Source organism: Oryctolagus cuniculus, chromosome 8 (assembly GCF_051225735.1).
Source record: "Oryctolagus cuniculus isolate XC-2025 breed Fujian yellow rabbit chromosome 8, ASM5122573v1, whole genome shotgun sequence".
Lineage (NCBI taxonomy): Eukaryota > Metazoa > Chordata > Mammalia > Lagomorpha > Leporidae > Oryctolagus > Oryctolagus cuniculus.
This window is the reverse complement of record NC_142874.1, coordinates 21365421-21384100: the sequence shown is the minus strand read 5'-3', so window position 1 is coordinate 21384100 and position 18680 is coordinate 21365421. Positions and strand designations below refer to the sequence as shown.

Genomic DNA, 18680 nt, shown 5'->3' with positions numbered 1-18680 from the left:
GGAAGATAATCTATACACTCTCACCCCAGGAAGGGGAAAGCAGCAAATGGAAAATGGGAGAAGTAACTGTGCATGTGAGTAGTGGGGGAGAACAAGGAAGCCTAGTGGAAGGTCAGGCAGATTCAGCGGTAGTGGCTACGTAAAGGCATGAGGAGAAGAGAAATCCAGATCGCCCATGAGCAGTTACCTTAACTGCAGAGTGGGTACAAGAGGAGGCCTTCCTTTTATTGGGTTTTTAAATAAAAAAAAAAAACATAAAAAGGCAGAATATAATTTCTTAGAATCCCTTTTTATATGAATGAAGCACCTCTTCTATGTCAGACCTTCGTTGAGCTCTTGGAGGGATAGCAGCAAATGATCCAATCCCTGCTGTCCCAGGAGGCTGGGGGCAGCAAGGTGTGGAAGTAAAGTAACACAGACCAACAGGGCATGCAGCCCAGAGCAGAAGGTGAGGGCAACAGGCTGGGAAGGTTTCTGCGAGCTTCCAGAGCCCAATTGCCTCTTATTGGAGGCACTGTAGCTCTCTGTGCCTTCATAGCATCATTCAACAAATGTTCATTAAGCCATCTGATGTTAGACATTGGTGCTGAACTCTAGGATGAGCAGGAGCCATTTCAACTTTCAAGACTTCCTGCTAGAGTGAAACGGACTTAACCACACTGAAGATGTGATGTGAGGAAGTGGTGAAGAGGACGCCTTAGCAGCTCAAGACTCATCACTCTGTTTGCGGGGAGGGTGTGAGGCATGGCATTTAGGATGAAGACAGGTGGGTAGTTTGTGGCAATGAGAGGCCACCGCAGACAGATGGAGTGCCTTGAATAAAGGTGAGGGGCAGGCAGGTTGGTCTGGAGACCTACAAGCAGTTCCATTTGGCCACAGCTGAGTGTGAGAGGAGGGGAGGAGTGTTAAGATGGAGACCAGAGGGGCTGGTGTTGTGGCACAGTTGCTTTGCCAGCATCCAGTACTGGATGCTTGTTTGAGTCCTGGCTGCCCTATTTCAGATTCTGCTCCCTGCTAATGCACCTAGAAAATCAGCAGAAGATGGTCCAAATGCCTGGGCCCCTGCCACCCATGTGGGAGACCTAGATGGAACTCCAGGGTTCTGGCACTGACCTGGCCCAGCCTTGGTTGTTGGGGCCATTTGGTGAGTTAACCAGTGGATGGAAGATCTCTCTGGCTGTCTCTCTCTCTCTTTCTCTCTGTCACTCTGCCTTTCAAATAAATAAATCATCTTTAATAAAAAAAAAGATGGAGACCAGAAACAAAGCCAGCAAGGTTCTGTGTGCCCTGGGAAGGTATTTGGGTTCATTCCATGAACATCTGGGTATACCTGGTGGGATTACTGGGATAAACACTCAGGGATTAAAGTGGGCAACGCGTTCTGTGAAAAGTTTAGACTTTGAGTCATTCTGGCTTCTTTGGATGGTGGACATGAGTGGGAAGGGCATGAGGGCAGCAGGGAAATTTGGCTTAGTGGGGGCGCAGAACAAAGGTCCAACTGAGGACTGTGTAAGTGAGGAAGAGAGAAATGCGAAGTGCTAAAGAATTTGCAGGACGTGGTGATTGGCTGTGTGACACTGGTGTTTCAGAGGAAAGGGGCAGTGTGGTTCCGTGTCTTTCAGTGTGGGCAGTTTAGTCAGTCAGCCAAGATGTGCAGAAGTAGGGGTGGGGCTATTCAGCAAAGTGAAGTCTTCACCCTGAGACCTCCTACAAGGAGTCTCTACAGTCATGGGAAACCACCATGCTTGGGGGCCAGCATTGGGGCACAGTGGGTAAGATGCCGCCTGCGATTGTGGCATCCCATATGGGCGCTGTTTCCAGCCCTGGCTGCCCCACTTCCGATCTGGCTCCCTGCTAGTTTGCCTGGGAAGGCAGCAGAAGGTGGCCCCAAGTGCTTGGGCCTCTACACTTACTTGGGAGATCTGGATGAACTCCTTAGCTTCCGCCTGACCCAGCCCTGGCTGTTGTGGCCATTTGGGGAGTGAACCAGTGGATGGAAGAGTCCCCCCAACCTCACCATAATTCTGACTTTGAATTAAATAAATAAATAAATCTTTAAAGAAAAGAAGCCATGCTTGGGTTTCAAAACATTTTTGTGCCAAAAAAAGTGTCTTTTAAATCTCTCCCTATCTAACATCTGTCCATCCATCCATCTGAAGGGCAGAGAGACAGAAACAGAAAGGGGGAGGGTCATGTGGGAGGAGCACCTCCCACTTGGGTGGCAAGGGTCCTGACTACTTGAGCCATCACTGGCTGCCAGAAGTCAGAAGTGGATCCAGCACTGGAATCCAGTACTATGATATGAGATGCCAGTGTCCCAACAGCTATTATAACCATTGCAGCAAATACCTGCCCCTAGACATCTTTCAATTCCATTTTCCACAAACATTTTGAAGTAGCCTTGCATGCATAGTGGAAAGTGCTTAATTATAGCATAACATTTTAAATGCAACTCATTTCTTCATTATTTTAATTTGTGTCATTACAGTTTGATAAAGTAATGCTTTAGCCTAGATTAACTTGTTATATCAAAAGCAAAGAGGAATATAAACCTTTAGGGAGTTACTGAAAAATGGCAACCCTTATAGCACTTTGTATAGAAACCGATTTAGATTGCCCATGATGCAACTTTGACATTCTCTTTCCAAAAATCTAGCTGTGGTGTCATGGGAGCAGAAGGTCAGGGAAGAGTCTTATGTTAAAAAAAAAAAAAATAAGTACCTGTTCTCCTTTGAAAAAATGCAACTAATGTCACTGTTCGTAGTGGCTTTTTGGATTATTTATTCATTCTAAAATGGAGGGCTACCTTTTATTTCATGAACTTAATAAAATTCATGGAAAAATGGAGTTCAAAGATAAGCTGGTTTTGCTGCAAAAGATTTTGAAATACATGCATGGTTGTTTCCTAACATGCATTTCTGTGAACTTTTTTGAACATCCTCGTGTTATAGTTGTTCAAAGACTGAGGGTTGGAGATGGAGTTTCCGTGGACTGGCTCTAAAGAGAAAGTTTTATGATAGTGTTTCATCCAGAGTGCTCAGTTGACAAAGTAATTGCTATTCCAGGCCCTGTGGGCCAGAAGAGTTTTTGTTCTCAATCTGTGGTTTAAATGCATAACAAAAGCAAGGGCTCTTTAATGGCTCTTGCTTTGAAATTAGAATGTGATTACTTCACAAACACCACGGATGGTTTCCTGGCCTTAAAACTATTTTTAAACTGCCATTCTTTTGTAATGGTCTCTCTAACCCCATGCTGTGGAGAAGAAAAGCCTTGGAGAATTTGCTTTGGTGGAGAGGGAGGCAGGGGCCTGAGCAGAATTGCAGGGCGAGTTGTTATTTTTTGACCTGGTGGTCATTAGTTCTTTTTGTCCCTTCTGAAAGTGCCACACTGGGGCATTCCCAGCACACTTTTAGCCTTAATGGACAAACCAGCAGCATAAGGTCACCAAAACTCACTCTGGGTGTGCTTGCGTGAGTTTTGGGAAAGAGCTGTGATCACCATGAGTGTGAGCACACACACACACACACACACACACACACGAGGGCACTGCAGAAAGTCATGGGAAATGTGAATTATGAAAAAAAAAAATGCCTGGCTTTCAAAATTTCCCATACCAACCCAAACTTAGCTTCTCATTTTTTTTTCCATGCAGTATTGCAAGTGCGCCCGTGTACATTTCACGATACAGCTTAGGAATACAAACTATTTCTGACACACAGTGAGGTCTGAAATCTTTGTGATCTGTGAGAATGACAGACGTGACAGACGTGGCCACGTCTCAGGAGCCCGCCCCCAGCAAAGGTCAAGGAAGAGGCCTCACCCGGCCGTACATGCTCTGGTAGGCCTCTGCAATCATCAGCCTCTGGGCATTGCAGCGCTGAGTCAGGATGTCAATCAGCAGGTCTTTGTCACACTCTGGGGAGGAACAGTATTTGCAGATTAGTCAGGTTTGGGAAGAACCCATTATCTCAGGATCCAAACCAATATGCCAGCATTACTAGCCCTGAAGGCGCATTCAAGCCAAGAATTTTCTCGCAGACGAGAAATTGCACAGCAACCCCACATGAAACCCAGATTCTTCCTAGCTCTCATTTTAGTGCTGTTACTACAGCGGCAGCTCCCACCCCTGAAAAAGACCTCACAACAAACACTGGGAGTAAAGGAAATACTGGCTTTCTCCCACCACCTCTCATGCCTCTGCCACCTGGCTCTCCAGCCCTCATGCTGATGCGGGTTTCAGTGGCCAGCGCATAGAGACACGACTTGCAGCTGACATGCATCAAGACAAAGCTTTCTGCTCATGTGCAGAACCTCCAGAGGAGGCAGATGTCGTGGAGAAAGAGATTGTTCCATTTCAAGGCAACTGTATGTCTCTGAGGGGTCGTGTGAACCCATCACCCTTGCATTAAATTCTGTAGAGACCAAAGATCCCTGAAATGTAAAAGGTTTGTCTGAGCTATGACAGATGCTATCCAAAATAAAAGGATTGGTCTTGGGAAAAGCTACCCAAGCCACCACCAGCATGGTGGCTACCACGTACACTGACTAAAGTGTCAGGGTATTTTAGAAAACAAATTTTGGAAGGAGAAAACATGAAACACTTGCTGGGAACCAGCAGTAGCTAGAGCCAAGGGGATGGGACAATGCACAGTGGGCCGAGGCCTGAGCTAGGAGCACGCATAAAGAAAAATGCTGGCTGCTTCCAGCTTGGTCAGTTCTGCACGCAGGTGGTGCTGTCGCCTGATGGTTAATCTTCCACATACAGGCAAATCCTCTTTTTGTCTTGTCTTTGTTGGTTTAGCCCCAACCTGTCAGTTGGATATAACTCCTCTTATCTCTTATGCTTATTTAACTCCTTCTGTTTGCAAGAAGAGATGTTAACCATGAACCATGAGGCTGTATGTGAAGCAAACCATCATTTCAAAATTGAAGCCATCCTGGATGGTGTTAGGGTCTTAGGAAGACTATGGGTCAGGTACTGGACTATAGAACGAATGAGGGCAGGTGACTCGGGTTTACAGAGGTGCAGGGTGCCAAGGAGAAGTCAGGTAGGAAGGCGTCACGTGGAGGTGCCAAGGAGAAGCAGGAGGCAGAGCTGGGTGTTTCATGCAGGCGGGAGAAATGATCTGAGAGTTGTAATAGGGAAGCAGGAAGATCTAGAATTAGCCCCAAAGACTGAAATTAGTGGCTTCTGAGAGAAGAGGCGTCGAGCCACGTGGTGTGGGGCTAGCCCAGTTATGACTCTGGACTCACAAGAAAACAAGTGGCTGTGGAGGAGTCTTTTATCAGCATGAGGGGAACTCCAAAATGAAGGTATTTCTCACATTAGAATATTTTTCGATGACTTCCATTGCCTTGTGATTTTGCTACCATCACAGTGATGCAATTACTATAGAATTCTCTTTTTTTGTTCTTGGCCTATTGAGATCCTCTACAGTCTATCTCTCTGAGTTATTTTTCACTTTTGAAAGGTTTCATAGCAATTCTTCTTCATTTTTCCTTCCAGAGCATCTCAGAATAATTTTATGTTTATCTAAACTTTTATTAAAATTTAAAGTAACTGTAAACTTTAAGAGTCAATTTTGAGAGTTGTCTTTGTGTCATCAATGGTATATTTGCCAACTGATTGAAATTATTTTCTAAAAAACTTAGTAAAAATTTGTAGATTTTACAAAGGGCAATAAGTATTACTTGACTAAAATTATTCTTGCTTATATTTCTGCAGGTATTTGAAGTTGTTGTATTTTTATTTTATTTCTCAACACATAATTGGTTAACTGAAGAAGTGATATTGAATTTATATTCACTTTATATCCAGAACAACAATTGAATTCTTTATAATTTTTAATAACTAATTGTTTGGTTACCTTGGATTTCTAGTTAAATAAGCATTCTTTAAAAAGTTCATGGAGAATGGGACTTATGAAAAAACTTTGCATGGATTTCATTATTTTTTGCAAAAAAGCAAACATCTGATTTCATTTTTAATGAACTTTTTGAAGTATCCTTCCAGAATATTTTCTTCAAATAATACCAGCTTTGATTTTTTCTTTAGAATTTTTGTATATTTCCCTCTTTCTTTTCCCATTGTATTAGGACAGGGATACCTAGATAATTCTTATTTTCTGGTTTTAATGGAAACTTGGGGCATAATGAATCATAGCAGTTTGGTAGGCTTTCAAGTTGTGTAGTCAACTCTTGTTACTCCTGGTATTTATTCTCTACAAAGTTGCCATGAATATTGAATTACTGAAAGCTGCAGTTCTCTGGTTGGGTTTTTTTTTTTTTTTTTTTTTTTTTTTTTGTCAAAACTGAAGTGCTGGATTGGCATTGTGATGCAGCAGGTTAAGCCACTGCCTGTGACAGACACCCGCATCTCTTACCTGAGTGCTGCTTCCAGTCCTGGCTGCTCTGCTTCAGGTCCAGCTCCCTGCTAATGCACCTGGGAAAGCAGCTCTAGAAGGTGGCCCAAGTCCCTGGGCCCCTTCCTTCCCACCCTGGTGACCCAGATAGATTCCAGGCTCCTGGCTTTGGTCTGCATCAGGCCTGACTGTTGTGTCCACTTGAGAAGTGAATCAGTGGATGGAATCATTCTTTCTCTCTCTCTCACTCTCGTGCTCTCTTCCCCATCCCTGTCATTCTACCTTTCAGTTTGGTAAAATAAATATTTAAGAAAAACCCGAGTATAATTTGTATTATAGATTTGTTTGCCAATGTCCTTGGGAAGTAACCCTAACTCTAACGCTAACCCTAAACCTATTTAGGTTGGGGTTAGGGTTTCAGCATTGAAAACCTATTCTTCTATATATTCTTTTCCTGTAGCGCCGAGGAGGGTTTTAAACATTGCTCTGCTCCCCGTGATCTGCAGTTGTCTCCTCTGTCAGCCAGCACTACTCTCAGGAGAGAGCTGGCCACTCTGCTGCTCTCTCAACTTTCTGTTGTTATCAGCTATCACCTGATGAACCGCACAGCTGCTGTTTTCATCCTTGGCATCGCTTCACCCCATAGAGTGGATGTGGCTTGAACATTTTCCAGGCAGCCCCCTGCACACATCAATGGATGCTCTGTTCTTTCTGATGTGCTGTATTATTAATTTATTAACATAAAACTCCTGGCCAGCAACACTGCAGCCCATGCTTATCTAGCACACATATTTTCTCCAAAAACTTCATTTTGCATTTGTGTACTTTTTGTGTGTGTGTGCATAGGAAACCAATCAGTATTTTACCATCATTCTTGGGGCCATTTTTACTTTTTTAGAAGTCTGAGGCTGCTGGTTTTGAAAAACACTTTATTTATTTGAAAGGCAGAGTTATGGAGCCAGGGGAGAGGGAGAGAGAGAGAGAGAAAGAGAGAGAGAGAATCTTCCATTTGCTGGTTCATTCCAAATGGCTACAGCATTTTCTCCCCCGGCCCCCTTTTTTTTTTGCTTGGGGGCATTTTAAATAGTAAAATCCCCAACAAACACCATCAAAATTGCAAAAACAATGGCACTTATAATAGACAACAAAAAGAACATATATTTAATGTTTGAGTACTAAAAGAAGAAGGCGTTTTGTGAAATTCTATGATCTCTATTAGGATTATACATCCTAGTGATTCTGATTTTTTTTCTTTCTGCACATGTCTGCAAAACACCGTAAAAGCACTACAAGTATTGATTTTGGGGCTATAAACGATTTTAGCAAATAGACATATTTGTAAATACAGAATCCATGAATAATGAGGATTGGCGGTATGGTAAGATAGTTAAAAGTTGTCTACCAGGGAAGAAACTAATCTTGAATAAAATTTCCAATATTTTTAAACAGCACTGGGTGGTTCGTGGTCACTTAATTTTAAATGTAAATTTATTTTTTTTTTATTTTTTGACAGGCAGAGTGGACAGTGAGAGAGAGAGAGAGAAAGTTCTTCCTTTTTCCTTTGGTTCACCACCCCCAATGGCTGCTGTGGCCGGCGCGCTTTGGCCGGCGCACCACACTGACCCGAAGCCAGGAGCCAGGAGCCTGGTCTCCCATGCGGGTGCAGGGCCCAAGGACGTGGGCCATCCTCCACTACACTTCCAGGCCACAGCAGAGAGCTGGCCTGGAAGAGGAGCAACCGGGACAGAATCCGGCACCCTGACCGGGACTATAACCCCAGGTGCCAGCGCCGCAGGCGGAGGATTAGCCTAGTGAGCCACGGCGCAGGCCTATCCAATTTCTAAGGAAGAAATATCACTCTGTACAATCTTTTCCAGAAAACTGAAGCAGGGAGAGTACTTCTATCTTATTCTTCAGACCAAATACTGAAACTCTAACACCAGAACCAGATAAAGCAATTACAAGAAAACTATTAATAGTATCTCTTATGTGTAATTTTTATGACGTAAAAATTCTCAAAAATATTAGTAAATTGAATATAACAACGTGTATGAAAAACTACGCTTCTTGACCAAGTGGGATTTATTCCACATGGTTCAATATTTGAAAATCAGTTCATGTAATCCATCACTATAATAGGTTGAAGATGGGGGTCGGCACTGCAGCGTGGTGAGTTAAAGCCCTGGCCTGAAGCACTGGCATCCCATATGGGCGCTGGTTTGTGTCCCGGCTGCTCCTCTTCCAGTCCAGCTCTCTGCTGTGGCCTGGGAAAGCAGTGGAAGATGGCCCAGGTGCTTGGGCCCCTACACCCGCATGGGAGACCTGGAAGAAGTTCCTGGCTCCTGGCTTCGGATCAGCATAGCTCTGGCCATTGCGGCCATCTGGGGAGTGAACCAGCAGTTGGAAGACCTCTCTCTCTCTCTCTGTCTCTACCTCTCTATGTAACTTTGTCTTTCAAATAAATAAAATAAATGTTTAAAAAAAATAGGTTGAAGATGAAACATCATATGAGTACTCCCTAAAGTGCAGAAAAAACATTTGACCTAATGTAATGCCTAGTCAGGATTTAAAATTTTCAGTAAACTACAAACAGAAAGGAATTTCTTCAACTTGATAAAGAATATCTTCAAAAAACCTACAGCTAGCATCACAGTGGTGAGAAAGATTAGGAAAGGGAGATATCTACTCAAAATAGTACTGTTTCAAAAAAGTTTAATTTTGACTTATGGGCTCCTTTGTTAAGATTTAGCAACATATGAGGGGACTTCAAAAAATTCGTGGAAAGTGAAATTAAAAGATAAAAAGATAAGCGCTTTTTTTGCCACATTGTCTTGGCTTTCCATGCCTGAAATACTCTCATGGGCTTTTTAGCCAGATCTGAATGCCTTAAGGGCTGATTCGGAGGCCAGAGTGCTGTTAAGGACATCTGCCATTCTGAGTCTGCTGTGTGTCCCACTTCCTATGTTGGATTGTTCTCTCCTTTTTAATTATTAATTAATTATTTTTAATTATTTTGTAGTCAAATTAAAAAATCCATGCAGTTTTTTCAAATTACACGTTTATTTCATGAGCTTTTTTTTTTTTTAAAGTGTTTGTTTATTTGAAAGGCAGAGTGGCAAAGAGAGGGAAAGACAGACAGAGAGCTCTTTCATCTGCCAGTTCCCTTCCTAAATGCCTGCAACAGATGCAGCGGGGCCAGGCCTGAGCCAGGAGATGGGGGAAGCGGACTGAGCTTTTAGGAAGAAGAGTGTCCCTTTTTAGATTGAGTCATATGAGACAAGTTGTGTTACAGCTACTCATTTTGATTTGTTTCAAACACATTTTGCCTTCTTTATTTTCACCTTATTTGCAAAGGGGGGGGGGGAGATGTTCCACACACCGGTTCAGTCCTCAAATGCCCATAAAGCCAGGCCTGGTCCAGCCCAGAGCCGGGAAGTGCCAGAGACTTAGGTATCTGAACCATCTCCTGCTGTCTCCCAGGTTGGGCATGAGCAGGGAGGGGAGACCAGGACTGGAACCAGGTACTCCACTGTGGGATGTGGGCACCATAAACTGCGGCTTAACTCTTAATGCCAAACAGCTGCCCCTCAGGTTTCTCTAAATAAACTCCAAAAGCCAGGGAGAATAGTATTATCTTTTCCAGTGGCGCTTGGCCAGGGTCGTCAGCACGGATGGGCTTTTCAAGCATTTCCACTGTGATCCTGCTCTGGCATGCTGCAGGGGGCACTGTGCAATCAAAAACCAAAGCCTGCTGAAATCCTCCAGGCTGAAACACGGACAGGCAGAGAATTAGGATGGTTGGAATGCATCCACATTCTGCCCCTAAAGCTGCCATGAGACGGGGCATGGAGAGTGGGGGCAGAGAAAATGCTTGGGTAGTAGAGTGCACGAATTGCACTCCTGAAGAAGTTCGTCTCGAACTTTTCCTTCTCTTGTCTCCGTGTTTTCTGGTGATCATGGATACTTTAAAAGGCTTGAAAGCGTTCACTGCAAATTACCGAACTCAGCTGTAGAGAGCACATTTGAAGTCCTCTATTGTTTTCCTGTGGGATGTTGCTAGTGAATAAAACACATGGATTTACAGATGCACACACACACAAGCAAACACTCAAGGAAGTCTTGTAAGGCAACCTTGTCTTTACAGTTAAGAGCTTGCTTTCTTACGAAAGGTTTTGTAGGTCTTGTGCAAACATTTTTTTTAACATTTTTATTTATTTATTTGAAAGGTAGAATTATAGACAGTGAGAGAGACAGAGACAGAGAGAGACAGAGAGAAAGCTCTTCCTTCCATTGATTAGCTCCCCAAATGGCCGCAACAGATGGAGCTGCGCCAATCCTAAGCCAGGAGCCAGGTGCTTCTTCCTGGTCTCCCATGCGGGTGCAGGGCCCAAGCACCTGGGCCATCCTCCACTGCACTCCCGGGCCACAGCAGAGAGCTGGACTGGGAGAGGAGCAGCTGGGACTAGAACCAGCGCCCATATGGGATGCTGGCACTGCAGGTGGAGGATTAGCTTAGTGTACCACAGTACCGGCCCCACAAACATTTCTTTTATGTTGTCTATGTCTATCTTTGGGCACACCAAAATTTTTCTTTACACAGTTTTCTTTTTTTAAAGGATGATACATGTATGTTTAATACCTCCATATTATTTCTTAAAGATTAAATCTTTTGGGGCTGGTGCTGTGGCACAGTGGGTTAAGGCCCCGGCCTGCAGTGCCAGCATCCCAAATGGGTGCCAGTTTGAGTCCCGGATGCTCCACTTCTGATCCAGCTCTCTGCTATGGCCTGGGAAAGCAGTAGAAGATGGCCCAAGTCCTTGGGCCCCTGCACCCACGTGGGAGACCAGGAAGAAGCTCCTGGTTTTGGATCAGCTCTGGCTGCTGAGGTCATTCGGAGAGAGAACCAGCAGAATGGAAGACCTCTCTCTCTCTGGCTCTACCTCTCTCTGTAACTCTTTCAAATAAGTAAAATAATTCATTAAAAAAATAAAAGAAATCTTTTAAAAAAGAATCTCAACTTTTTTCTTCTTCCTTTTTCTTTAAAAAATTGCAAATTTTTCATATTTTTAAAATATTTCTTTTTCTTCATTTGAAAGAGTAACAGAGAGAGGGAGAGACAGAGAAGATCTTCCATCTGCTCATTCACTCCCCAGTGGCCACAATAGCCAGGACTGGGCTGGGCTGAAGGCAGGAGCCTGGGACTCCACTGGGGTCTCCCAGGTGGGTGGCGGGGGCCTAAGCACTTGAGCCATCTTCCTCTGCTCTCCCAGGTGTGTTCGCAGGGAGCTGGCACAGAAGCACAGCAACTGGGACTTGACTTGGCTCCTGTAGAAGCAGTAGCTTAGCCCTCTGTGTCACAGTGCCGGCCCCTCCTTTCTTCCCTCTAAGTCCCTTTTATAAACTATTAGTCTCATTCATTGAGCATCCATTTATTAAACACCTGTAGCCAAACTCCAGTGTCTAGGAAGTTGCAGTCAGGAGAGAAAACTCAATAACCATGCAAATGAGATCGAGGAAGCCAGGGCGCCTGGGGCTGCCGTGCCTGGTTGAGTTTGGAGGACTCAGAGAGAAAGTCTGGAAGAGGAAGGCTCATTTTTTACAGAGTGTTGAAGGAAGGGAATTTGGATAAAAACTAGGAGAAAATGGGCTTCCAGGTAGGGGGATGATTTGGGCTAATAGAGATACGAACAAGCGGAGCCATTTGGCAAAATAGGAAGGCATCTGATTTGACTGAAATAGAAATGAAACAGGGCAGGCAGCAATCCAAGGCAGAGGCCAAGAAAGGTGCTCCATCGAGTCCGTGGGGTTTAGTAGTTAGCAGTGAGGCCCTGGTGGGTTTCGGACAAACATGCTGAGCTCAGATCTGTCCGTTGCTGTTGTCCATTTTGGTGATTTTTCTTGTCATTCTGCTTGTTAGCCTCATTACAACAAATCTGCTATTTTACAAACACAGGAGAGTCTTAAAACAAGGGGAAGCCAAAAAACATTTTAGTAAAATGGTTAGACTTACCAAATCCCTGGAGTGCACCCCCCAGCATTTGGGCATCCATCACGGGGTTGAAGTTAGGAGCTGGGAAGATGGTCCCTTGCACCTTGTGGGAGAGTCCATAAGAAAGCAAGTGTGATAAGTTGAATGAAAGGTTTCAACATTTTTTTTTTTGCCAGATAAATAACAGTGAAAATCTACTCTTTTTAAAAATTTTTTAAAACTTTATTTAAGTTATATAAGTTAAGTTATGAATGTCTGTCGCTCCCCCTCTTCATGGAGGAACGACACTAAACCCTGCCTAGGCTTCATATCCGAGTCACGGCACCATTATGTTGCTCCCTGTCTTCGTGGAGGAACGACACAGGACCCTGCGTTGTTCTTTGGTCTGCTCGGCCCTCCCCAGGTTTGCTGCTGGTTCTTCCCGGGTTGGCTACCGTCCCTTCCACCTCCGTGGAAGGGCGGTTCCCCCTGCCACTTTCCCCACTTCCGTGGGGGAGCGGCACACCGCCAGCCGGCTCTCTCGGGGGCTGCACAGGTGTTCCTTCAGATAGATGTTCCTGGTGCATGTTGTCTCTCTCCTCCTTTATAGTCCTCTTCCACCAATCCCAACTCTGCTACCCACATGCCAAGTACGCTGCTCTCCTGCAATCAGGAGCAGGTCCTGCTGTTTATTGGTTGAACTGGAGGCAGCTGTGTAGAAGCTGTTTCCTCCTCTCCCAGCGCCATATTGTGGGAGAGCAGTTGCATAGAATAAGTCTTAATTCCAGTAACAGTCTAGTCCGAGTTGCTCCCAGTTGCTCCCCACAGATCCCCCTTTCTTTTTATTTTTTGGCGTTGATATGCGCCTGTCTTCAGTGCCCCGTGGCACACACTCTGCTCTGCTTGCTGGAGTTGCCCACAGGTGCTTACAAGCCCTACCAGTCAGGCAAACCGAATCCGGGTCCTCTCTTTGCCATGTTGTGAGGAGGTTTTTAGGCGCTGATGCGTGCCTGTGTTCGGTGCCCTGCAGCGCATGCTCTGCTCTGCTAGAACTGCCTGCAGGTGCTTACAAGCCCTATCAATCAGGCAAACCGAATCCAAGCCCTCTCATTGCCGTCTTGTGGGAAGACTTATTGGTGTTGATAACGTGCCTGTCTTTGGTGACCTGCGGCACATAAGCTGCAAGCCGCCTGCAGGTGCTTATCGTCTTACTGATCAGGCAGACCGAATCCAAGCCCTCTCATTGCCATGTTGTGGGGAGGCCTTATTTTTCTCTATTTCTCTATCTCTGGGCATTCCTATTTCTCCTATTTTACTTCTTTCTGCCAGCATTCCTATTTCTCTCATTTTACTTCTAAACTTCTGTTTCTCTTATCCCCGCGGTTTCCCGGCACCCGCCCGAGGCTGCTTCTCGGTGCCTCACCCGCGGCGGCTTCCCGGCTCTGCGCGCTCCGCAGTCTCCACGCCCTTTGCGCCCGCACCACGGCCTTCGCGCTAGCCCCGCGTTTCCTACTACTTGCGCCTCGGGCGCTCTCCCCATTCGTGCCCCGCACGCTCTCTCTGTGCACGGAGGCTTCCGCGAGTCACACAGCCTAGCTCACGTTTCCGCCACCGGTATTCAGTCTAAGTTCCCCAGGCTAACCTGGCGAATTCAACCTAGCTCACGTCTGCACCTTTCGGTTTGGCTTCCCATCTTTTGCTCCCCGGGCTAATCTGATGGATTCCAACCTGGCCCACGTCTCCGCCTCTGGTTCCAGATCTTTGCCTTTTGTTCCCCGGGCTGACTTGACAATCCCAAGATAGCTTACGTCTCCACCTCGGCCTGCCCCCATGGCTTCATCCTCCCTAACATTTTTTTCTCTACCCGGTATGTTTCCCAACTTTTCTTCCAACAATATTCCCCTCTCATTTCTCCTGGCTTCTCCCCACAGTCCGTATCCGAGTCTAAGTTTCTTCTAGGTTTCACTTTCGCTTTCAACCTTAGAGATTTCTCCCAGCTTCCCCCCGTAGTCCGTATCCGAGTCTATGCCTAGGCTTTTGATAGCTTCTTCCGGCACCTTTTCCGTCCGGCTTTTCCCTAGGCTCTTTGCTAGTCTCTCTCTCCGGTATTTTCCCACTTCTTCCCGCTTCTTCCCTCCTAGGTTCCCTATCTGAGTCATGGCACCATTATGTCGCTCCCCCTCTTCGTGGGGGAATGACAAATGTCATAGTTACGGACAATCTATTCTTTTTAATGAAACATTTAAAAATATTTTGACTTGTATTTTAAAAGCAGAGAGGCAGGAGAACTTCCATGCATAAGTTTAGCCTCCAAATGCCTGCAACATCCAGGATTGGGCCAGGCAGCAGCTGGAGTTGGAACTAAATTCGAGCCTCTCATGTGGATGGCAGGAATCCAAGTACCTGACCCGTTACCTGCTGCCTCCCAGAGCATATTGGCTTCAGTCTGGATTGGAAGTGGAAGAACCAGGACTCAAACCAGGCCCTCAGGTGTGGAATGCAGGTGTTCAAATGAAGTTTTAACCAATGTGCCAAACACCAGTCCCTTATTTGTTTTAATTACTCTAAGACACACACAAGTCTATTAAATGAAGGCCCTAATTGTATGTTAATCGTAGACCGCTAATTTGGTTGTGTTTATTTCACCTATCGGCTTTCATAATGTTGACATCTACTATTTTAGACAGGAAACTGATGCACCCGAAACCAAGAGTAGAAAAATATAGGAAACAAATGAAAAACACGTGTCTTGTTAACAGCAGGAAGCGTTTTCTTAGGAGTTGGAGAGTACTTCACAGAAAGTGAAAAGGAAACTTTTGGGGGGAGAGTTCATGCCGTTCACACAAATTATAAGCAGCACAGCCTGTTTTTGCACATAAAGGACCCTAGAATCACATTGGAGGAAACTGAAAACGTTTGAATTTGGGTTATGAGATTTATACACATGTGGGTCATCCAGGTGGGCAGAGATTATTTAGCTTGCATTCATAGCTGCAGGGGCAAGCCAAAACCAGAGTGACAGGCCATGGAAATTCTCCCTCTTGCCAGCAATAAAATGGCAGAGCAGTGAGGGCAGGCTTTGGGTCCACATGGCCCATTTATTTTAGACAGAGCTGGCCCAGGCTGGGCACCATAGGATCACAGTCAGACCAGCAGAGCTTTCTGTTCAGCAGTATCATCTTAGCTGGAGACAAAGCTCTCAGACAGTAGAAGGTTGGTTAATTAACGAGAAAGGAGTAGACCATAATTTCTACTTAAACATACACACGCCAACACCCAAGTGCTCATGGGAGGATTAAGAACAGTGTTCGCTAGCTCGGAATTAAACTCGTTTCAAACTCGATTTCGCGGATGCTAAGAAACATGGAGTTCGCTGTTTGAAGAAGACCAAAAGCCTCATGATGATTGTGAGATGGCCATGTTTTCAGTGAACTTCTTAAACGCCTGTTTGAAAGGTACCTGTAATTAAGGGAAAAGCACAGTCTGCATCTTACAGAGTTCAAGTTCATTCCGGTGCTTCTGAGTCCCATGACAAAGCTAATCTGCCTTGAGCTCTTCTCTCCCTAACATCCTCGCACTCACAACGGTGCTGTTTGTAGTTAGTACCTTCTATTTTCCCAGTTTGGCACCCGTTCCTCAAATTGGGAATTTAGCTGTGCCACAGAGTGTATTGTTTTATAATGCATTGTTGTGCCAAGTAATTGCTCTAGGGCTTCATTCTTTTATCTTTCAAATTGTATTTTATATTCTTTGTCTGCATAAGTTGTGTCAGATCTTGACCAAGATTGTCTATGTACTGAATCTTCTTTTTAAACTATTCCATTTTATTAGTGATGTCACTTGTATTAAATGGTTGATTTAAAAATTATTTAGTGAAAATTTTGGCTGAATAAACTGGCTTTACATATGAGATAATAGAAGTTTTTAAAATTTTTTTTGCAAATACAGAGCATATATGAATTAAGTTGATTCTTTCCATCATTATATTTATCATATTGGAGAAACAATAATAAGTAAATAAGAGAGAAAAATTAGCCTGAAAAAGAAGGTTGGGGAACAGCTGTTCATAGTTGACAGAGCAGCAATTTCTCCCTTATAGGTGTGTGAATGAGCAAGTGATCTGGAATGTGAGGGCACAGGCATGATATGCTAGTTGTATATGAGTAGAAAATAGAGTTAGGGGTGGCAGGTACAAGATTACTATGGGATGTTAAAAGTCTTGAGCAAGAGGCTGGCACTGCGGCTCACTAGGCTAATCCCCGGCCTGCGGCACCGGCACACTAGGTTCTAGTCCCGGTCAGGGTGCCAGATTCTGGCCCAGTTGCCCCTCTTCCAGGCCAGCTCTCTGCTGTGGCCCGGGAGTGCAGTGGAGGATGGCCCAAGTGCTTAGGCCCTGCACCCCATGGGAGACCAGGAGAAGCACCTGGCTTCTGGCCTCGGATCAGCACAGTGCCCCAGCTGCAGTGGCCATTGTGGGGTGAACCAACGGAAATGGAAGACCTTTCTCTCTGTCTCTCTCTCACTGTCCACTCTGCCTGTCAAAAAAAAAAAAAAAAGCCTTAAGCAAGATATTGATAGCTGATTTGAGTTCCAGTGGTGACGCTGGAGCAAGGGAAAGAATGAAAGGAAAAAAACTGCAGTTGGCAGGGCGACTCGTTGAGAGCCCCAGCGGACATGTAACGCGGACCTGGACCCGGCCAAACAGCGCGCGCTCCACCAGGGCAGCTGCTCCGCTGACTGCATCTAATCTGACCTGCTGGTTCTCCTGAGACACAGCTGAACGTCCCCCAGTGAAACTGAAAGAGCCACAGGCTGTTGCTTCAGGTGTGTTTTCAGAATGTAACACCGCCAAAGCAGCGCCCTGTCCATTGAAGGATCTTATGTTTTTGTGGCCACAGGGCCAACTGGAAAATTGGAATAACAAGTACACTGTTCAGCATGACAGTGAAAAATGCTATGTGCATGTGTATGCGAAGATGATTTTATTTTCCTTGCTTTGAAAATGGACAGGGTTGGAAGTAGTATCACTCCTCTAAGGCAAAGTAGGATCTAATGCCTGTCGTTTCAATTTGAATTCTTATTGATTTATTTAATTTATATAAGGTGAAGAGATTTCATGTATTTCTTATATATGGATTTAGGAGCTTAGTGAAACTTCCCACCCTACTCTCCCTCCTGCCCATGCTCCTACCCTCTCTCTTCCTTCCTTTCTTATAATTCCTTTTAATTTTCACAATGACATATTTTCAGTTAATTTTATAGTTGAAAGCTTAACTCTCTACTAAAGAATTCAACAAGTAGCAAGAAAAAAACAAAACAAAACACTGTTCCTTCACAGTAGAGACAAGGACTGTAAGCAATAATTCTCAAAATGTCCATTTTGCTTTATATACATTACATTTTTTATGTTATGTTATTAGTTAGGACAGATCAGGTAAACATATGGTATTTGTCTTTTGGGGACTGGCTTATTTCACTAAGTATAATGGTTTCCAGTTGCATCCATTTTGTGCAAAAGACAGGTGTTGATTCTTTGTTATGGCTGAGTAGTATTCCATAGTGTACATATACCACAATTTCTATATCTAGTCATCGGTTGGTAGACATCTGGACTGATTCCATATCATACCTGTTATGACTATAAATGTAATCCAAATACAAGTTCTACTCCTAGTCATATATAAATTTGAGTTGTCATAAGACGTTGCTCCAGTTAGGATCACTCTGACTTACTACTTGGTGATTCACCTTTCCATATGACCTACAGGGTCCTCGGTGAAGTCTGTTGTGCTATTTTCTTTTCTTTTCTTTTTTCTTTTTTTTTTTTTTTTTTTTTTTTTTGACAGGCAGAGTAGACACTGAGAGAGAGAGAGACAGAGAGAAAGGTCTTCCTTTACCGTTGGTTCACCCTCCAATGGCCGCCGCGGCCGGCGCGCTGCGCTGATCCGATGGCAGGAGCCAGGAGCCAGGAGCCAGGTGCTTTTCCTGGTCTCCCATCGGGTGCAGGGCCCAAGCACCTGGGCCATCCTCCACTGCACTCCCTGGCCACAGCAGAGAGTTGGCCTGGAAGAGGGGCAACCGGGACAGAATCCGGCGCCCCGACTGGGACTAGAACCCGGTGTGCCGGCGTCGCTAGGCGGAGGATTAGCCTAGTGAGCCGTGGCGCCGGCCCTGTTGTGCTATTTTCTTATCTTTAAAGGTAAATGCAAGGTGTCGGGCGCATAACAATGTCGTGAGCAGATCTAAACTACTGCTCAGCTTTCCTTACAAACGATCTGATTAATACTAAGATGCTGTTACTCCCTTTTTATTTCATCAGTAGTATATTATTTATAAATAACTGTCATGAC

The 18680-nt window shown here is 44.8% G+C and overlaps 1 protein-coding gene across 1 annotated transcript in view; it reads right to left on the bottom strand.

Moving 5' to 3' along the window:
• Positions 1 to 18680, bottom strand: part of LOC149124899 (annexin A10) — an 82094-nt gene that overhangs the window by 37501 nt on the left and 25913 nt on the right. The window contains exons 2-3 of the mRNA XM_089302137.1: positions 12373 to 12454; positions 3821 to 3915 (exon numbers count right to left, since the gene is read on the bottom strand). Coding sequence (XP_089158263.1) covers positions 3821 to 3915; positions 12373 to 12454 — 177 coding nt within the window. The remainder of the gene's footprint in view (positions 1 to 3820; positions 3916 to 12372; positions 12455 to 18680) is intronic.